Genomic DNA, 17824 nt, shown 5'->3' with positions numbered 1-17824 from the left:
GCGGGGATGGGAAAGGATTCGGAATCCTCTTTAAACCTCACATCTCTCAAACTTCTAAAACAATTGACATTTGTACCAAAAACTGTAAAATCCCATACCACATGATTCCTAGCCACCAAAGACTTTCTCTACTAACTTGCATATTTGTTTTGCAAACCTTTACTAGGAGCCAGTCCTTCTGGATCATATTAATCTAATTTTAAAAGTCTGTGAACTTTTGTTTGTTTGTTTTCACTGACCTTTTGAAAAAACAATTGTTGCCTAGCAACAATGTAGTCTGCTATATCCTCAAGAAAACTTTGTTGTAATAATAAGCCTGTCTGATCATAATACTACAGCATTGGAATAAGAAAAAGAAATCATGAACAAAACCTTCCCCAAAAACCTGAAAGAAGTCAAAGCAATATGGAGTAATAGAGAGACAAATACACACAGCCAAAAGATTTGACTTTTTACATGAAGGAGGAAGTAATTGATAGCACTGTAAGAATCTATCACTGAAACCAATCATGCATATCATGTCTATACTATTGAATTTACACTGATCAGTTTTCAATGCCATCCAAAGTCATTTCTTTTGCTGAAAATCTGTGGACAAAACACTGAGCGATTTACAAATGCTTACAATACTGGAAGCAAACTGTTAGCAAGAAGTATCTCACACCTTTGTCATTTCTATTCAGAAAGATATATATAGATATATACTCTGAACTCCAACCCATAAACACCAGACCAGCTACAATCCAGCGCCAATCTAGTTACTGTCCAAATTCTCTCTCGAAATAAGAAGCACAGGCTTGTCGAGGTTTTGAATCGACCAATCGTTATCATGGCATTACTCAAAAGGTTTGTTCTCGTAGTAAGGATTTGTCTCTGGTGTTTGACTGCAACTTCACAGGCACAAATGTTTGTAGAACATCCCATGCCGTTAACCGTTATGCGTGGTGCAGAGGCCAGTTTATATTGCGAGACTGATGATCTAGCTACTGGACAGACCATTGACTGGTTCTTTGTTCAGGACATCCAGATAACATCAGGATTGACAGTTATTGGAAATAATAATGTTCAAATTATGAACACTGGAAACAGATTCACTTTAACCCTGAACAGCGCCCAGATCATCGACAGCCGTTCGTATTACTGTGCTGTTGTGAATGGGTCAGGAAGCATCCTTGTGCAGTCACTTAGTGCAAGGCTAGATGTGCAGTACCTACCAGGAGGTAATGATCCAACTTGCCAAGGTGGTGGAACTATCGTTGAAGGTGAGCTCACAACTATTTTATGTGATAGTAGCAAGGGTAACCCTTTGGTCATATTAGAATGGACTCGGTCAGATGGGGAAAGTATTAACCACGGCCGAGATGTAAAGTTTCAGATCAACGACGAGGGCAGGACAGAGCTAACCTACCCGTTTAACATCACTAGAAACGACCTCGATGTAACCTTCACATGTACTTCAACAAGTGAAGCCTTTCAAGACTATCGGGCCACGTGCGATTTAACATTCAACGTTCTCTACCCTCCTGACGATCCAATCGTAGAACCCGTAGAAGGACCATCTGACCAAGGTAACCTGACATGTCAGTCCACGGGTAACCCAGCGCCGGAGTTACGTTGGTCGGTTCAAGGCGACACAAACTACCCAGTGACCATTCAGGAAAACAGTATCATGTGGAATACCAGTCAGTCTTGCGTCATCTTAACGTTGGCTGTGTGCACGGTCAATAACAGTGAAGGTTTGTCCATGAGAACATGGACTATCTGTGATCCAAGAGATGAAGAACAGACAACGACGGTCAAAGTCTATACAAACGTAGAAGAGACCCAGAGAAGCTTCAATACTGGTCCAACAATGGTAATACCAGATAATACATACTTGACAATCATCATTATTCTGGCAGTATGCTGTAGCATGTTGGTGTTGGTGTTGGTTGTGTTAGTGATTTCCGTGGCGATGTGGAATAAATGTCGACAAGAGGATGTAACAACAAAGAGCGCCAGCAGAGGCAGCAGCCGGGATCGCAGGGTTGGTGGAGTAGAGGATGAAGATAACGTGGGATACACCTCCTCTGTTGGAGGAAGCGTGGCGGCAAGTTCCGTTGAGGAGGAGGATTACGATAAGGTGGGATACACCTCCTCTGTTAGAGGAAGCATGGCCGGTATATCCCATGAGGAGAAAGATTCTGAACACGCTTACTCGAAAACTATTCATTAGATAGCCTAGGGGTATCACTGGACCCTCTGTAGTGTTCACTAAACATTATTGGACTTCTCATTCATTACATAGCCTAGGGGTATCACTGGACCCTCTGTAGTGTTCACTAAACATTAATGGAGTCATCCATCATTCATTACATAGCCTAGGGGTATCACTGGACCCTCTGTAGTATTAACTAAACATTAATGTCATCATCATTCATTACATAGCCTAGGGGTATCACTGGACCCTCTGTAGTGGTAACTACTGTACACATTAATGTGATCATCATTCATTACATAGCCTAGGATATCACTGGACGCTCTGTAGAGTTAACTAAACATTAATGGAGTCATCATTCATTACATAGCCTAGGGGTATCACTGGACCCTCTGTAGTGGTAACTAAACATTAATAGATAGAGCTGTTTATTTACAGTATATGGAAAGTGGAAAATAAACTTGAAACTTGAGGTAGTCATCATTCATTACATAGCCAAGGGGTATCACTGGACCCTCTTTATTGTTCACTAAACATTAATGGTGTTATGATTCATTAACTAGCCTAGGGGTGTCACTGGACCTCTGTAGTGTTCACTAAAAATTAATGGACTTATCATTCATTATACACTGCAGCCTAGGGGTGTCACTGGACCCTCTGTAGCATTAACTAAACATTAATGGAGTCATCATTTAGTATCACATAGTATTGCTGTATTGATGTATTGCCATACATACATGATATCATGTGTACACTTAATGGCTAAGGATAAAGATGCATGAAGTTAAAAAGGAAACTAAAAGCATTAAGAAGAGCAATTAGGGAAGTGACAGGAGAGGAGGGGTGAAATGCGGTGGGTTAATTGGAGGGGCGTTAAGTGGCGGGGATGGGAAAGGATCCGGAATCCTCTTTAAATCTCATGTTTCTCAAACTTCTAAAACAATTGACATTTGTACCAAAAACTGTAAAATCCCATACCACATGATTCCTAGCCACCAAAGACTTTCTCTACTAACTTGCATATTTGTTTTGCAAAGGTTTACTAGGAGCCAGTCCTTCTGGATCATATTAATCTAATTTTAAAAGTTTGGGAACTTTTGTTTGTTTGTTTTCACTGACCTTTTGAAAAAACAATTGTTGCCTAGCAACAATGTAGTCTGCTATATCCTCAAGAAAACTTTGTTGTAATACTGTAATAAGCCTGTCTGATAATAATACTACAGCATTGGAATAAGAAAAAGAAATTATGAACAAAACCTCTCCCCAAAACCTGAAGTAAGTCAAAGCAATATGGAGTAATAGAGAGACAAATACACACAGCCAAAAGATTTGACTTTTTAGCTGAAGGAAGTAATTGATAGCATTGTCATAAACTATCACTGAAACCAATCATGCATATCATGTCTATACTATTGAATTTACACTGATCAGTTTTCAATGCCATCCAAAGTCATTTCTTTTGCTGAAAATCTGTGGACCAAACACTGAGCGATTTACAAATGCTTACAATACTAAAAGCAAACTGTTAGCAAGAAGTATCTACCACCTTTGTTATTTCTAAAGAAAGATATATATAGAAAGATATATATAGCTTTATATATATACTCTGAGCTCCAGCCTATAAACACCAGACCAGCTACAATCCAGCGTCGATCCAGTTACTGTCGAAATTCTCTATCGAAATAAGAAACACAGGCTTGTCGAGGTTTTGAATCGACCAATCGTTATCATGGCATTACTTAAAAGGTTTGTTCTCGTAGTACAGATATGTCTCTGGTGTTTGACTGCAACTTCACAGGCACAAATGTTTGTAGAACATCCCATGGAGTTAACCGTTATGCGTGGTGCAGAGGCCAGTTTCTCTTGCGAGACTGATGATCTAGCTACTGGACAGACGATTGACTGGTTCTTTGGACAGGACATCCAGATATCATCAGGAAATAATATGGTTCAAATTATGAACACTGAAAACAGATTCACTTTAACGCTGAACAGTGCCCAGATCATCGACAGCCGTTCGTATTACTGTGCTGTTGTGAATGGGACAGGAATCGTTTTGCGGTCATCTAGTGCAAGGCTAGATGTGCAGTACCTACCGGGAGGTAATGAACCAACGTGCCAAGGTGGTGGAACTATCGTTGAAGGTGAGCTCACAACTATTTTATGTGATAGTAGCAATGGTAACCCTATAGTCATATTAGAATGGACTCGGTCAGATGGGGAAAGTATTAATCATGACGGAGATGTAATGTTTCAGATCAACGACGAGGGCCGCACAGAGATAAGCTACCCGTTTAACACCACTAGAAACGACCTTGATGTAACCTTCACATGTACTTCAACAAGTGAAGCCTTCCAAGACTATCGGGCCAGGTGCGATTTAACATTCAACGTTCTCTACCCTCCTGACGATCCAATCGTAGAACCCGTAGAAGGACCACCTGACCAAGGTAACCTGACATGTCAGTCCACAGGTAACCCACCGCCGGAGTTACGTTGGTCGGTTCAAGGCGACTCAAACTACACTGTGACCATTCAGGAAAACAGTATCATGTGGAATACCAGTCAGTCTTGCGTCATCTTAACGATGGCTGTGTGCACGGTCAATAACAGTGAAGGTTTGTCCATGAGAACATGGACTATCTGTGATCCAAGAGATGAAGAACAGACAACAACGGTCAAAGTCTATACAAAGGTAGAAGAGACCCAGAGAAGCTTCAATACTCGTCCAACAACGGTAATACCAGATAATACATACTTGACAATCATCATTATTCTGGCAGTATGCTGTAGCATGTTGGTGTTGGTATTGGTTGTGTTAGTGATTTCCGTGGTGATGTGGAATAAATGTCGACAAGAGGATGAAACAACAAAGAGCGCCAGCAGAGGCAGCAGCCGGGATCGCAGCGTTGGTGGAGTAGAGGATGAAGATAACGTGGGATACACCTCCTCTGTTGGAGGAAGTGTGGCGGCCAGATCCATTGAGGATGAGGATTACGATAAGGTGGGATACACCTCCTCTGTTAGAGGAAGCATGGCCAGTATATCCCATGAGGAGAAAGATTCTGAACACGCTTACTCGAAAACTATTCATTACATCGCCTAGGGGTGTCACTGGATCCTCTGTAGTGTTCACTAAACATTAATGGTGTTATGATTCATTACATAGCCTAGGGGTATCACTGGACCCTCTGTAGTGTTCACTAAACATTAATGGAGTCATCTATCATTCATTACATAGCCTAGAGGTATCACTGGACCCTCTGTAGTATTAACTAAACATTAATGTCATCATCATTCATTACATAGCCTAGGGGTATCACTGGACCCTCTGTAGTGGTAACTACTGTACACATTCATGTGATCATCATTCATTACATAGCCTAGGGTATCACTGGACGCTCTGTAGAGTTAACTAAACATTAATGGAGTCATCATTCATTACATAGCCTAGGGGTATCACTGGACCCTCTGTAGTGGTAACTAGACATTAATAGATAGAGCTGTTTATTTACAGTATACTGTATGGAAAGTGGAAAATAAACTTGAAACTTGATTTAGTCATCATTCATTACATAGCCAAGGGGTATCACTGGACCCTCTTTATTGTTCACTAAACATTAATGGTGTTATGATTCATTAACTAGCCTAGGGGTGTCACTAGACCTCTGTAGTGTTCACTAAAAATTAATGGACTTATCATTCATTATACACTGCAGCCTAGGGGTGTCACTGGACCCTCTGTAGCATTAACTAAACATTAATGGAGTCATCATTTAGTATCACATAGTATTGCTGTATTGCCATACATACATGATATCATGTGTACACTTAATGGCTAAGGATAAAGATGCATGAAGTTAAAAAGGGAACTAAAAGCATTAAGAAGAGCAATTAGGGAAGTGACAGGACAGGAGGGGTGAAATGCGGTGGGTTAATTGGAGGGGCGTTAAGTGGCGGGGATGGGAAAGGATCCGGAATCCTCTTTAAACCTCACGTTTCTCAAACTTCTAAAACAATTGACATTTGTACCAAAAACTGTAAAATCCCATACCACATGATTCCTAGCCACCAAAGACTTTCTCTACTAACTTGCATATTTGTTTTGCAAAGGTTTACTAGGAGCCAGTCCTTCTGGATAATCATAATCTAATTTTAAAAGTCTGGGAACTTTTGTTTGTTTGTTTTCAATGACTTTTTGAAAGAACAATTGTTGCCTAGCAACAATATAGTCTGCTATATCCTCAAGAAAACTTTGTTGTAATAATAAGCCTGTCTGATAATAATACTACAGCATTGGAAGAAGAATAAAAATTTGATGAAAAAAACCTCTCCCCAAGAAAATGAAGAAAGTCAAAGCAATATGGAGCAATAGAGAGACAAATACACACAGCCAAAAGATTTGACTTTTTACATGAAGGAGAAGTAATTGATAGCATAGTCATAATCTATCACTGAAACCAATCATGCATATCATGTCTATACTATTGAATTTACACTGATCAGTTTTCAATGCCATCCAAAGTCATTTCTTTTGATGAAAATCTGTGGACAAAATACTGAGCGATTTACAAAAGCTTACAATACTAAAAGCAAACTGTTAGCAGGAAGTATCTCACACCTTTGTCATTTCTATAGAAAGATAGAAAGGTATATATGGAAAAATATATATATATATATATATACAGTATATACTCTGAGCTCCAACCTATAAACACCAGACCAACTACAATCCAGCATCAATCTAGTTTCTGTCAAAGTTCTCTTTTGAAATAAGAAGCACAGGCTTGTCTAGCTTTTGAATTGACCAATCATTATCATGGCATTAATTAAAAGGTATCTTCTCGTAGTAAGGATATGTCTCTGGTGTTTGACTGCAACTTCACAGGTACAACTGTTTGTAGAACATCCCATGCCGTTAACGGTTATGCGTGGTGCAGAGGCCAGTTTCTCTTGCGAGACTGTTGATCTAGCTACTGGACAGACCATTAACTGGTTCTATGGCCAGGACACCAAGATTACATCAGGATCATCAGGAAATAATAATGTTCAAATTATGAACACTGAAAACAGATTCACTTTAACGCTGAACAGCTCCCAGATCATCGACAGCCGTTCGTATTACTGCGCTGTTGTGAATGGGGCAGGAAGCATCCTTGTGCATTCACTTACTGCAAGGCTAGATGTGCAATACCTACCGGGAGGTAATGAACCAACGTGGTGGAACTATCATTGAAGGTGAGCTCACAACTATTTTATGTGACAGTAGCAAGGGTAACCCTTTTGTCATATTAGAATGGACTCGGTCAGATGGGGAAGGTATTAATCACGGCTGAGATGTAACGTCTCAGATCAACAACGAGGGCAGGGTAGAGATAATCTACCCGTTTAACATCACTAGAAACGACCTCGATGTAACCTTCACATGTACTTCAACAAGTGAAGCCTTTCAAGACTATAGGGCCACATGCGATTTAACATTCAACGTTCTCTACCCTCCTGACGATCCAATCGTAGTACCCGTAGGACCACCTGCCCAAGGTAACCTGACATGTCAGTCCACGGGTAACCCACAGCCGGAGTTACGTTGGTCGGTTCAAGGCGACTCAAACTACAATGTGACCATTCAGGAAAACAGTATCATGTCGAATACCAGTTAGTCTTGCGTCATCTTAACGATGGCTGTGTGCACAGTCAATAACAGTGAAGGTTTGTCCATGAGAACATGGACTATCTGTGATCCAAGAGATGAAGAACAGACAACAACGGTCAAAGTCTATACAAAGGTAGAAGAGACCCAGAGAAGCTTCAATACTCGTCCAACAACAGAAATACCAGATAATACATACTTGACAATCATCATTATTCTGGCAGTATGCTGTAGCTTGTTGGTGTTGGTATTGGTTGTGTTAGTGATTTCCGTGGCGATGTGGAATAAATGTCGACAAGAGGATGAAACAACAAAGAGCGCCAGCAGAGGCAGCAGCCGGGATCGCAGGGTTGGTGGAGTAGAGGATGAAGATAATGAGGGATACACCTCCTCTGTTGGAGGAAGCGTGGCGGCCAGATCCATTGAGGATGAGGATTACGATAAGGTGGGATACACCTCCTCTGTTAGAGGAAGCATGGCCAGTATATCCCATGAGGAGAAAGATTCTGAACATGCTTACTCGAAAACTACTGTATTCATTACATAGCCTAGGGGTGTCACTAAACCCATTGTGGTGTAACTAAACGTTAATGGTTTTATGATTAATTACATCGCCTAGGGGTATCACTGGACCCTCTTTAGTTTTAACTAAACATAAATGGTGTTATGATTCATTACATAGCCTGGGGGTATCACTGGACCCTCTATAGTGTTAACTAAACATTAATGGTGTTATGATTCATAACATAGCCTAGGGGTATCACTGGACCCTCTGTAGTGCTAACTAAACATTCATGGTGTTATGATTCATTACATTGCCTAGGGGTGTCACTGGACCCTCTGTAGTGTTTATTAACAGTACAGTACAGTACAGTAGTCATCATTCATTACATAGCCAAGGGGTATCACTGGACCCTCTTTAGTGTTCACTAAACATTAATGGAGTCATCATTCATTACATAGCCTAGGGGTATCACTGGACCCTCTGTAGTGTTAACTAAACATTCATGGTGTAAATGATTCATTACATACAGTAGCCTAGGGGTATCAGTGGCCTTTTGTAGTGTTAACTAAACATTAATGGTGTTATGATTCATAACATAGCCTAGGGGTGTCACTGGACCCTCTGTAGAGTTAACTTAACATTAATGTAATCATCTTTCATTACATTGCCTACCTAGGGGTATCACTGGACCCTCTGTAGTGTTCACTAAACATTAATGGAGTCATCATTCATTACATAGCCTACGGGTATCAATGGACCCTCTGTAGTGTTTATTAAACATTAATGTAGTCTAATCATTACATAGCCAAGTGGTGTCACTGGACCCTCTTTAATGTTCACTAAACATTAATGGAGGCATCATTCATTACATAGCCTAGGGGTATCACTAGACCCTCTTTATTGTTCACTAAACATTAATGGTGTTATCATTCATTACATAGCCTAGGGGTATCACTGGACCCTCTTAAGTGTTTGCTAAACATTAATGGAGTCATCATTCATTACATACGGTATCCTAGGGGTATCACTGGACCCTCTTTATTGTTCACTAAACATTAATGGAGTAATCATTCATTACATAGCCTAGGGGTGTCACTGGACCCTCTGTAGTGTTAACTAAACATTAATGGAGTCATCATTCATTACATAGCCTAGGGGTATCACTGGACCCTCTGTAGTGTTTATTAAACAGTAATGTAGTCATCATTCATTACATAGCCAAGGGGTATCACTGGACCCTCTTTATTGTTCACTAAACATTAATGGAGTCATCATTCATTACATAGCCTACATAACATAACAATTAATATTTATATAGCGCTATTCCATCTAGATCATAGCGCTTGTGACACAGACACAAATTAGCATGGAAATAGGTGAGTCTTAAGATTACTACGAAATTGAGAGATATTGTCAGTTTCTCTTGTAGTACGAGGGAGATTGTTCCATGACTGTGGACCGGCTACACTGAACGATTTCTGACCCAAGACCTTGTTCGTTCTAGGAACATTCAAGTGGGTTATGTCATGAGTAGAGCGGAGAGTTCTTTGAGGCGTATATGGTGACAGTAGATTGGATAAATAAACAGGTGCAGTATTGTTCATGGATTTAAAGACAAAAAGACAGAGTTTAAACTGAATCCTTTCCCTTATTGGCAGCCAGTGGAGTTCTTTAAGTGTTGTAGTAATGTGATCTCGCTTGGATATGGAACATACCAACCGGGCAGCATTGTTCTGCAATCTTTGAACTCTGTCCAATTCATGTTCCGTAGCACCAAAAAGAAGAAGCCTAGCGGTATCACTGGACCCTCTTTATTGTTCTGGACCCTCTTTATTGTTCACTAAACATTAATGGTGTAATGATTCATAACATAGCCTAGGGATGTCACTGGACCCTCTGTAATTAGTGTTAACTTAACATTAATGTAATCATCATTTATTACATAGCCTAGGGATATCACTGGACCCTCTGTAGTGTTAACTAAACATTAATGGTGTAATTGATTCATTACATAGCCTAGGGGTATCAGTGGCCTTCTGTAGTGTTAACTAAACATTAATGGTGTTATGATACATAACATACTGTAGCCTAGGGGTGTCACTGGACCCTCTGTAGTGTTAACTTAACATTAATGTAATCATTAGTGTTGCTACGATAATCGTTTTCAATATCGGTATCGGCCGATATTTGCAATATCGGCAGCATATCGGTATCGGTAAAATTTTGCCTAATTGCCGATAACAGCAAACCGATATTGAACTTTTCTTTTTAACAGCAGAGCTACTTCTTTATACTTGCAATGATTTGTTAATCTGTCCAAGACGATCCATTTCTTTAGCGTCAGTTAAACTCAGATTCATTTTCGATTAATATCCATGTAGACCTGAACCTCTAAAAACACGTCTACGGCGCGCGAATATAACCAATGACCTTCGTTCGTGAACCTTGGCCTACACACAGCATAAGTGCAGCATATACATACACTGTACTAACCATTCATTTTCCCAAAGGCCTCCGTGAAAACCTTGAACATAATGCATAACTGCACAGTTCAGCAGTGTTGGAAAACCTTGTTCAATTTTCGCGAACACACTGCCGATTTCCCGCCTATGTTCGCCCAACGAACACGCCGAGCATGCGTAGCGTGCGAGCATAAAGGCGTGGTGTCCAGGGGCCCGCCTTAAGGTCTTGGTGGGGTCATGGGGTAGAACCCCTCGTGGGAAAATTTTGGCATTTTTTGCGTGTCTGGCGATGAAAAAATTCGCAGTTGCGGATGCAAAATACTGACAACTTTTTTTATTTAAATTGTCACGAAACTGATGAAAATTTTAAAATGACAAGTTAGAGTAGCTATATTATGTTATAAAATGAAACGAGATTTAATCTGTGTTTCAATCTTTAAAAAGTGCACCTTACAAAACCTCCGATGTTATGAAACAAACAACGTTCAGCAAAAGCCCTGTTTCTAGACTGCCTAACAATGAATAGCGTGCACTATGCGTACATTTTTACAACTGCAATGTTAACCCTATACCTTGCAACTACCACGGTACATGTGCTGTGAATTTTCCCAGGTACCTTCCCACACAACTGTGAGCTCATCCCCCGTGTACACCTGTTTGTTAACATATTTTGGCACGTTGCCAGGGAACTTTTTAGTTACGTGAAATCCGTAACCGCCGAGGTGGTTAGGCTATTTGCTATACACTTAAGTATGGTAGGATATAATTTTTTCCGTATTTTTGGAAATTCTAGAAAATACTTTCTTTTTCCCCCGCTTATCAACAGATTTGGTCTTACGGTATATTCATAAATGGATGCACTAGAGCCTTGTTTACATGACATTAGTTGCATTTAGTACGATATGCCAGTTTTGCGTGAATTTTTCGAAAGTGTTTTGCTCGATCTTTCGTAATATTCGAAAGGTGTACCATACCACCTTACTTTCCGTACACAATTGGTCATTTCTCTACTGATTTTCAGTTTTTTTTCTCTATTCGGTCAAGTGAATAAGTTGTACATTGAGTATAAACTCAATAAATTTTAACTTTTACATTGTGATCGACAGTTCGAACCTAATTAAGATGCAATTTTGCAAGCATACGTTAACACTGTAGCTACTTGTAAGTCTTTACGATGTTAAGGCTCACATTTACTGCGTCCATTTTATTATCGTGTGCAGCGCTGCAGTGAAAAAGATTCCGGTTGGATTTCAATTACCATTTTCTTTTTCAAAATCAGGAAAAAAAGTGATTCTTTTCAACTTAGGACAAAAGGAAAACAAAACACCATATTTTGTTGTTTACTTGAAGAGTTATTTGTGAATGTATGCATGACTAAAAAGTACGATTTTGCCTTTACTTTGTCTGTTAAAAAATATCGGTATCGTATCGGTATCGGACCGATATTGGGATGATAATATCGGATATCGGCCAAAACCGATATTGGTAATATCGGCGCAACACTAGTAATCATCTTTCATTACATTGCCTAGGGGTATCACTGGACCCTCTGTAGTGTTTATTAAACATTAATGTGGTGATGTACTCACAGAACAACACTTGAAAGGTTATATAGACTACAAAAACGTGTCATTCGTAATATTTGTAATACACATTTTAGGTGTTATACTGCACCTCTCTTTAAAGAGCTTAAAATTCTTACTCTCTTTGACCTATATCAATATCAACTTGGGATTTTTTTATATGAAATTTCAAAAGGTAGCTCACAGTAGCTTTCAATCATTTCTATTGTAGTAACTCAGAATATCATACCTTTAACACTCTTTAACACTCTTTAAGTCAACCATATTCTAGAACTATCCACAGTCAAAACCAAGTACGAAGTAATGGTGTACATTTCTGGAACTCACTTGATCAAGATATCAAAAATTCAAATACTGTTAACTCATTTTAAAGAAAACTCAAGCATTTAATGCTTGAGTTTTCTTTAAAATACCTTATAAATATTAGTACAAACCACCCACTCTGAGTTGTTACATTGTCTCTTTGTATGGATTTGCTTTACCTATCTTCCCTTCCTCTTTATTTATTTTTTTCTCTGTTTTTTCTCTTTACTCTCTCTGTACTTATGTGAGTTTTGAAATTTTCTTTTGTTTGTTAAGGGTCCAGACTCGAAAAGTCTCTACTTTCTTCTGGTTCCTCCACTTCCATTATAGCATATTTTGAACTTTGTTTATTGTTATTTCATCATAATGTGAGTAAATTACTCATTGATTCTGTTACTGTTTATTTATATGGAAAGCAGAAAATAAACTTGAAAATTAACTTGAAACTTGATATAGTCATCATTCATTACATAGCCAAGGGGTATCACTGGACCCTCTTTAGTGTTCACTAAACATTAATATTGTTATGATTCATTAACTACTGTAGCCTAGGGGTGTCACTGGACCATCTGTAGCATTAACTTGCTGTATTGATGTATTGCCATACATACAGTACATGTTATCATGTGTACACTTAATGGCTAAGGATAGAGATGTATGAATTTAAAAAGGGAACTAAAAGCATTAAAAAGAACAATTAGGGAAGTGACAGGACAGGAGTGGTGAAATGCAGTGAGTTGATTGGAGGGGCGTTAAGTGGCGGGGATGGGAAAGGATTCGGAATCCTCTTTAAACCTCACATCTCTCAAACTTCTAAAACAATTGACATTTGTACCAAAAACTGTAAAATCCCGTACCACATGATTCCTAGCCACCAAAGACTTTCTCTACTAACTTGCATATTTGTTTTGCAAACCTTTACTAGGAGCCAGTCCTTCTGGATAATAATAATCTAATTTTAAAAGTCTGTGAACTTTTGTTTGTTTGTTTTCACTGACCTTTTGAAAAAACAATTGTTGCCTAGCAACAATGTAGTCTGCTATATCCTCAAGAAAACTTTGTTGTAATAATAAGCCTGTCTGATCATAATACTACAGCATTGGAATAAGAAAAAGAAATCATGAACAAAACCTTCCCCAAAAACCTGAAAGAAGTCAAAGCAATATGGAGTAATAGAGAGACAAATACACACAGCCAAAAGATTTGACTTTTTACATGAAGGAGAAGTAATTGATAGCACTGTAAGAATCTATCACTGAAACCAATCATGCATATCATGTCTATACTATTGAATTTACACTGATCAGTTTTCAATGCCATCCAAAGTCATTTCTTTTGCTGAAAATCTGTGGACAAAACACTGAGCGATTTACAAATGCTTACAATACTGGAAGCAAACTGTTAGCAAGAAGTATCTCACACCTTTGTCATTTCTATTCAGAAAGATATATATAGATATATATATACTCTGAGCTCCAACCCATAAACACCAGAACAGCTACAATCCAGCGCCAATCTAGTTACTGTCCAAATTCTCTCTCGAAATAAGAAGCACAGGCTTGTCGAGGTTTTGAATCGACCAATCGTTATCATGGCATTACTCAACAGGTTTCTTCTCGTAGTACAGATATGTCTCTGGTGTTTGACTGCAACTTCACTGGCACAAATGTTTGTAGAACATCCCATGGCGTTAACGGTTATGCGTGGTGCAGAGGCCAGTTTCTCTTGCGAGACTGATGATCTAGCTACTGGACAGACCATTGACTGGTTCTTTGGCCAGGACATCCAGATATCATCAGGAAATAATGTTCAAATTATGAACACTGAAAACAGATTCACTTTAACGTTGAACAGCGCCCAGATCATCGACAGCCGTTCGTATTACTGCGCTGTTGTGAATGGGTCAGGAAGCATCCTTGTGCAGTCACTTAGTGCAAGGCTAGATGTGCAGTACCTACCGGGAAGTAATGAACCAACGTGCCAAGGTGGTGGAACTATCGTTGAAGGTGAGCTCACAACTATTTTATGTGACAGTAGCAAGGGTAACCCTATAGTCATATTAGAATGGACTCGGTCAGATGGGGAAATTATTAATCACGACACAGATGTAACGTTTCAGATCAACGACGAGGGCAGGACAGAGATAAGCTACCCGTTTAACATCACTAGAAACGACCTCGATGTAACCTTCACATGTACTTCAACAAATGAAGCCTTCCAAGACTATCGGGCCACGTGCGATTTAACATTCAACGTCCTCTACCCTCCTGACGATCCAATCGTAGAACCCGTAGAAGGACCATCTGACCAAGGTAACCTGACATGTCAGTCCACGGGTAACCCACCGCCGGAGTTACGTTGGTCGGTTCAAGGCGACTCAAACTACACTGTGACCATTCAGGAAAACAGTATCATGTGGAATACCAGTCAGTCTTGCGCCATCCTAACGTTTGCTGTGTGCACGGTGAATAACAGTGAAGGTTTGTCCATGAGAACATGGACTATCTGTGATCCAAGAGATGAAGAACAGACAACGACGGTCAAAGTCTATACAAACGTAGAAGAGACCCAGAGAAGCTTCAATACTCGTCCAACAATGGTAATACCAGATAATACATACTTGACAATCATCATTATTCTGGCAGTATGCTGTAGCATGTTGGTGTTGGTATTGGTTGTGTTAGTGATTTCCGTGGCGATGTGGAATAAATGTCGACAAGAGGATGTAACAACAAAGAGGGCCAGCAGAGGCAGCAGCCGGGATCGCAGGGTTGGTGGAGTAGAGGATGAAGATAATGAGGGATACACCTCCTCTGTTGGAGGAAGCGTGGCGGCCAGATCCATTGAGGATGAGGATTACGATAAGGTGGGATACACCTCCTCTGTTAGAGGAAGCATGGCCAGTATATCCCATGAGGAGAAAGATTCTGAACACACTTACTCGAAAACTATTCATTACATAGCCTAGGGGTGTCACTAAACCCTCTGTAGTGTTAACTAAACATTAATGGTGTTATGATTCATTACATAGCCTGGGGTATCACTGGACCCTCTTAAGTGTTAAATAAACATTAATGGAGTCATCATTCATTACATAGCCTAGGGGTATCACTGTTCCCTCTGTGGTGTTAACTAAACATTAATGGAGTCATCATTCATTACATAGCCTAGGGGTGTCACTGTTCCCTCTGTAGTGTTAACTAAACATTAATGGAGTCATCATTTAGTATCACATAGTATTGCTGTATTGATGTATTGCCATACATACATGATATCATGTGTACACTTAATGGCTAAGGATAAAGATGCATGAAGTTAAAAAGGGAACTAAAAGCATTAAGAAGAGCAATTAGGGAAGTGACAGGACAGGAGGGGTGAAATGCGGTGGGTTAATTGGAGGGGCGTTAAGTGGCGGGGATGGGAAAGGATCCGGAATCCTCTTTAAACCTCACGTTTCTCAAACTTCTAAAACAATTGACATTTGTACCAAAAACTGTAAAATCCCATACCACATGATTCCTAGCCACCAAAGACTTTCTCTACTAACTTGCATATTTGTTTTGCAAAGCTTTACTAGGAGCCAGTCCTTCTGGATCATATTAATCTAATTGTAAAAGTCTGGGAACTTTTGTTTTGTTTGTTTTCACTGACCTTTTGAAAAAACAATTGTTGCCTAGCAACAATGTAGTCTGCTATATCCTCAAGAAAACTTTGTTGTAATACTGTAATAAGCCTGTCTGATAATAATACTACAGCATTGGAATAAGAAAAAGAAATTATGAACAAAACCTCTCCCCAAAACCTGAAGTAAGTCAAAGCAATATGGAGTAATAGAGAGACAAATACACACAGCCAAAAGATTTGACTTTTTAGCTGAAGGAAGTAATTGATAGCATTGTCATAAACTATCACTGAAACCAATCATGCATATCATGTCTATACTATTGAATTTACACTGATCAGTTTTCAATGCCAGCCAAAGTCATTTCTTTTGCTGAAAATCTGTGGACAAAACACTGAGCGATTTACAAATGCTTACAATACTGGAAGTAAACTGTTAGCAAGAAGTATCTCACACCTTTGTCATTTCTATTCAGAAAGATATATATAGATATATACTCTGAGCTCCAGCCTATAAACACCAGACCAGCTACAATCCAGCGTCAATCTAGTTGCTGTCGAAATTCTTTCTCGAAATAAGAAGCACAGGCTTGTCAAGCTTTTGAATTGACCAATCGTCATCATGGCATTACTTAGAAGGTTTCTTCCCCTAGTAAGGATTTGTCTCTGGTGTTTGACTGCAACTTCACAGGCACAAATGTTTGTAGAACATCCCATGCCGTTAACGGTTATGCGTGGTGCAGAGGCCAGTTTCTCTTGCGAGACTGATGATCTAGCTACTGGACAGACCATTAACTGGTTCTTTGGACAGGACATCCAGATATCATCAGGAAATAATAATGTTCAAATTATGAACACTGAAAACAGATTCACTTTAACGCTGAACAGCGCCCAGATCATCGACAGCCGCTCGTATTACTGTGCTCTTGTGAATGGGTCAGGAATCGTTTTGCGGTCATCTAGTGCAAGGCTAGATGTGCAGTACCTACCGGGAGGTAATGAACCAACATGCCAAGGTGGTGGAACTATCGTTGAAGGTGAGCTCACAACTATTTTATGTGATACTATCAAGGGTAACCCTATAGTCATATTAGAATGGACTCGGTCAGATGGGGAAAGTATTAATCATGACGGAGATGTAATGTTTCAGATCAACGACGAGGGCCGCACAGAGATAAGCTACCCGTTTAACATCACTAGAAACGACCTCGATGTAACCTTCACATGTACTTCAACAAGTGAAGCCTTCCAAGACTATCGGGCCACGTGCGATTTAACATTCAACGTTCTCTACCCTCCTGACGATCCAATCGTAGAACCCGTAGAAGGACCACCTGACCAAGGTAACCTGACATGTCAGTCCACGGGTAACCCACCGCCGGAGTTACATTGGTCGGTTCAAGGCGACTCAAACTACACTGTGACCATTCAGGAAAACAGTATCATGTGGAATACCAGTCAGTCTTGCAACATCTTAACGTTGGCTGTGTGCACGGTCAATAA

The 17824-nt window shown here is 39.8% G+C and overlaps 2 protein-coding genes across 2 annotated transcripts in view; one reads left to right on the top strand and one right to left on the bottom strand.

The window, feature by feature from the left end:
* LOC139967349 (transcription termination factor 2-like) overlaps nucleotides 1–17824 on the bottom strand; it is a 66822-nt gene that overhangs the window by 14306 nt on the left and 34692 nt on the right. The gene's annotated exons all lie outside the window — the stretch shown is intronic.
* LOC139967351 (protein sax-3-like) lies at nucleotides 396–3020 on the top strand. Its single transcript, XM_071971046.1, has one exon. It carries the CDS (start codon nucleotides 830–832, stop codon nucleotides 2213–2215), a length of 1386 nt encoding a protein of 461 aa, XP_071827147.1. The 5' UTR covers nucleotides 396–829; the 3' UTR covers nucleotides 2216–3020.

Source organism: Apostichopus japonicus, chromosome 5 (genome assembly GCF_037975245.1).
Source record: "Apostichopus japonicus isolate 1M-3 chromosome 5, ASM3797524v1, whole genome shotgun sequence".
In the NCBI taxonomy this organism is placed as follows: domain Eukaryota; kingdom Metazoa; phylum Echinodermata; class Holothuroidea; order Aspidochirotida; family Stichopodidae; genus Apostichopus; species Apostichopus japonicus.
Note: the sequence above shows the minus strand (reverse complement) of the source record. Positions and strands in the feature narration are given on the sequence as shown.

What these genes read in the sequence shown, in the direction of transcription:
- LOC139967351 (XM_071971046.1), top strand. Translation starts at nt 830, where the DNA reads ATGGCATTACTCAAAAGGTTTGTTCTCGTAGTAAGGATTTGTCTCTGG.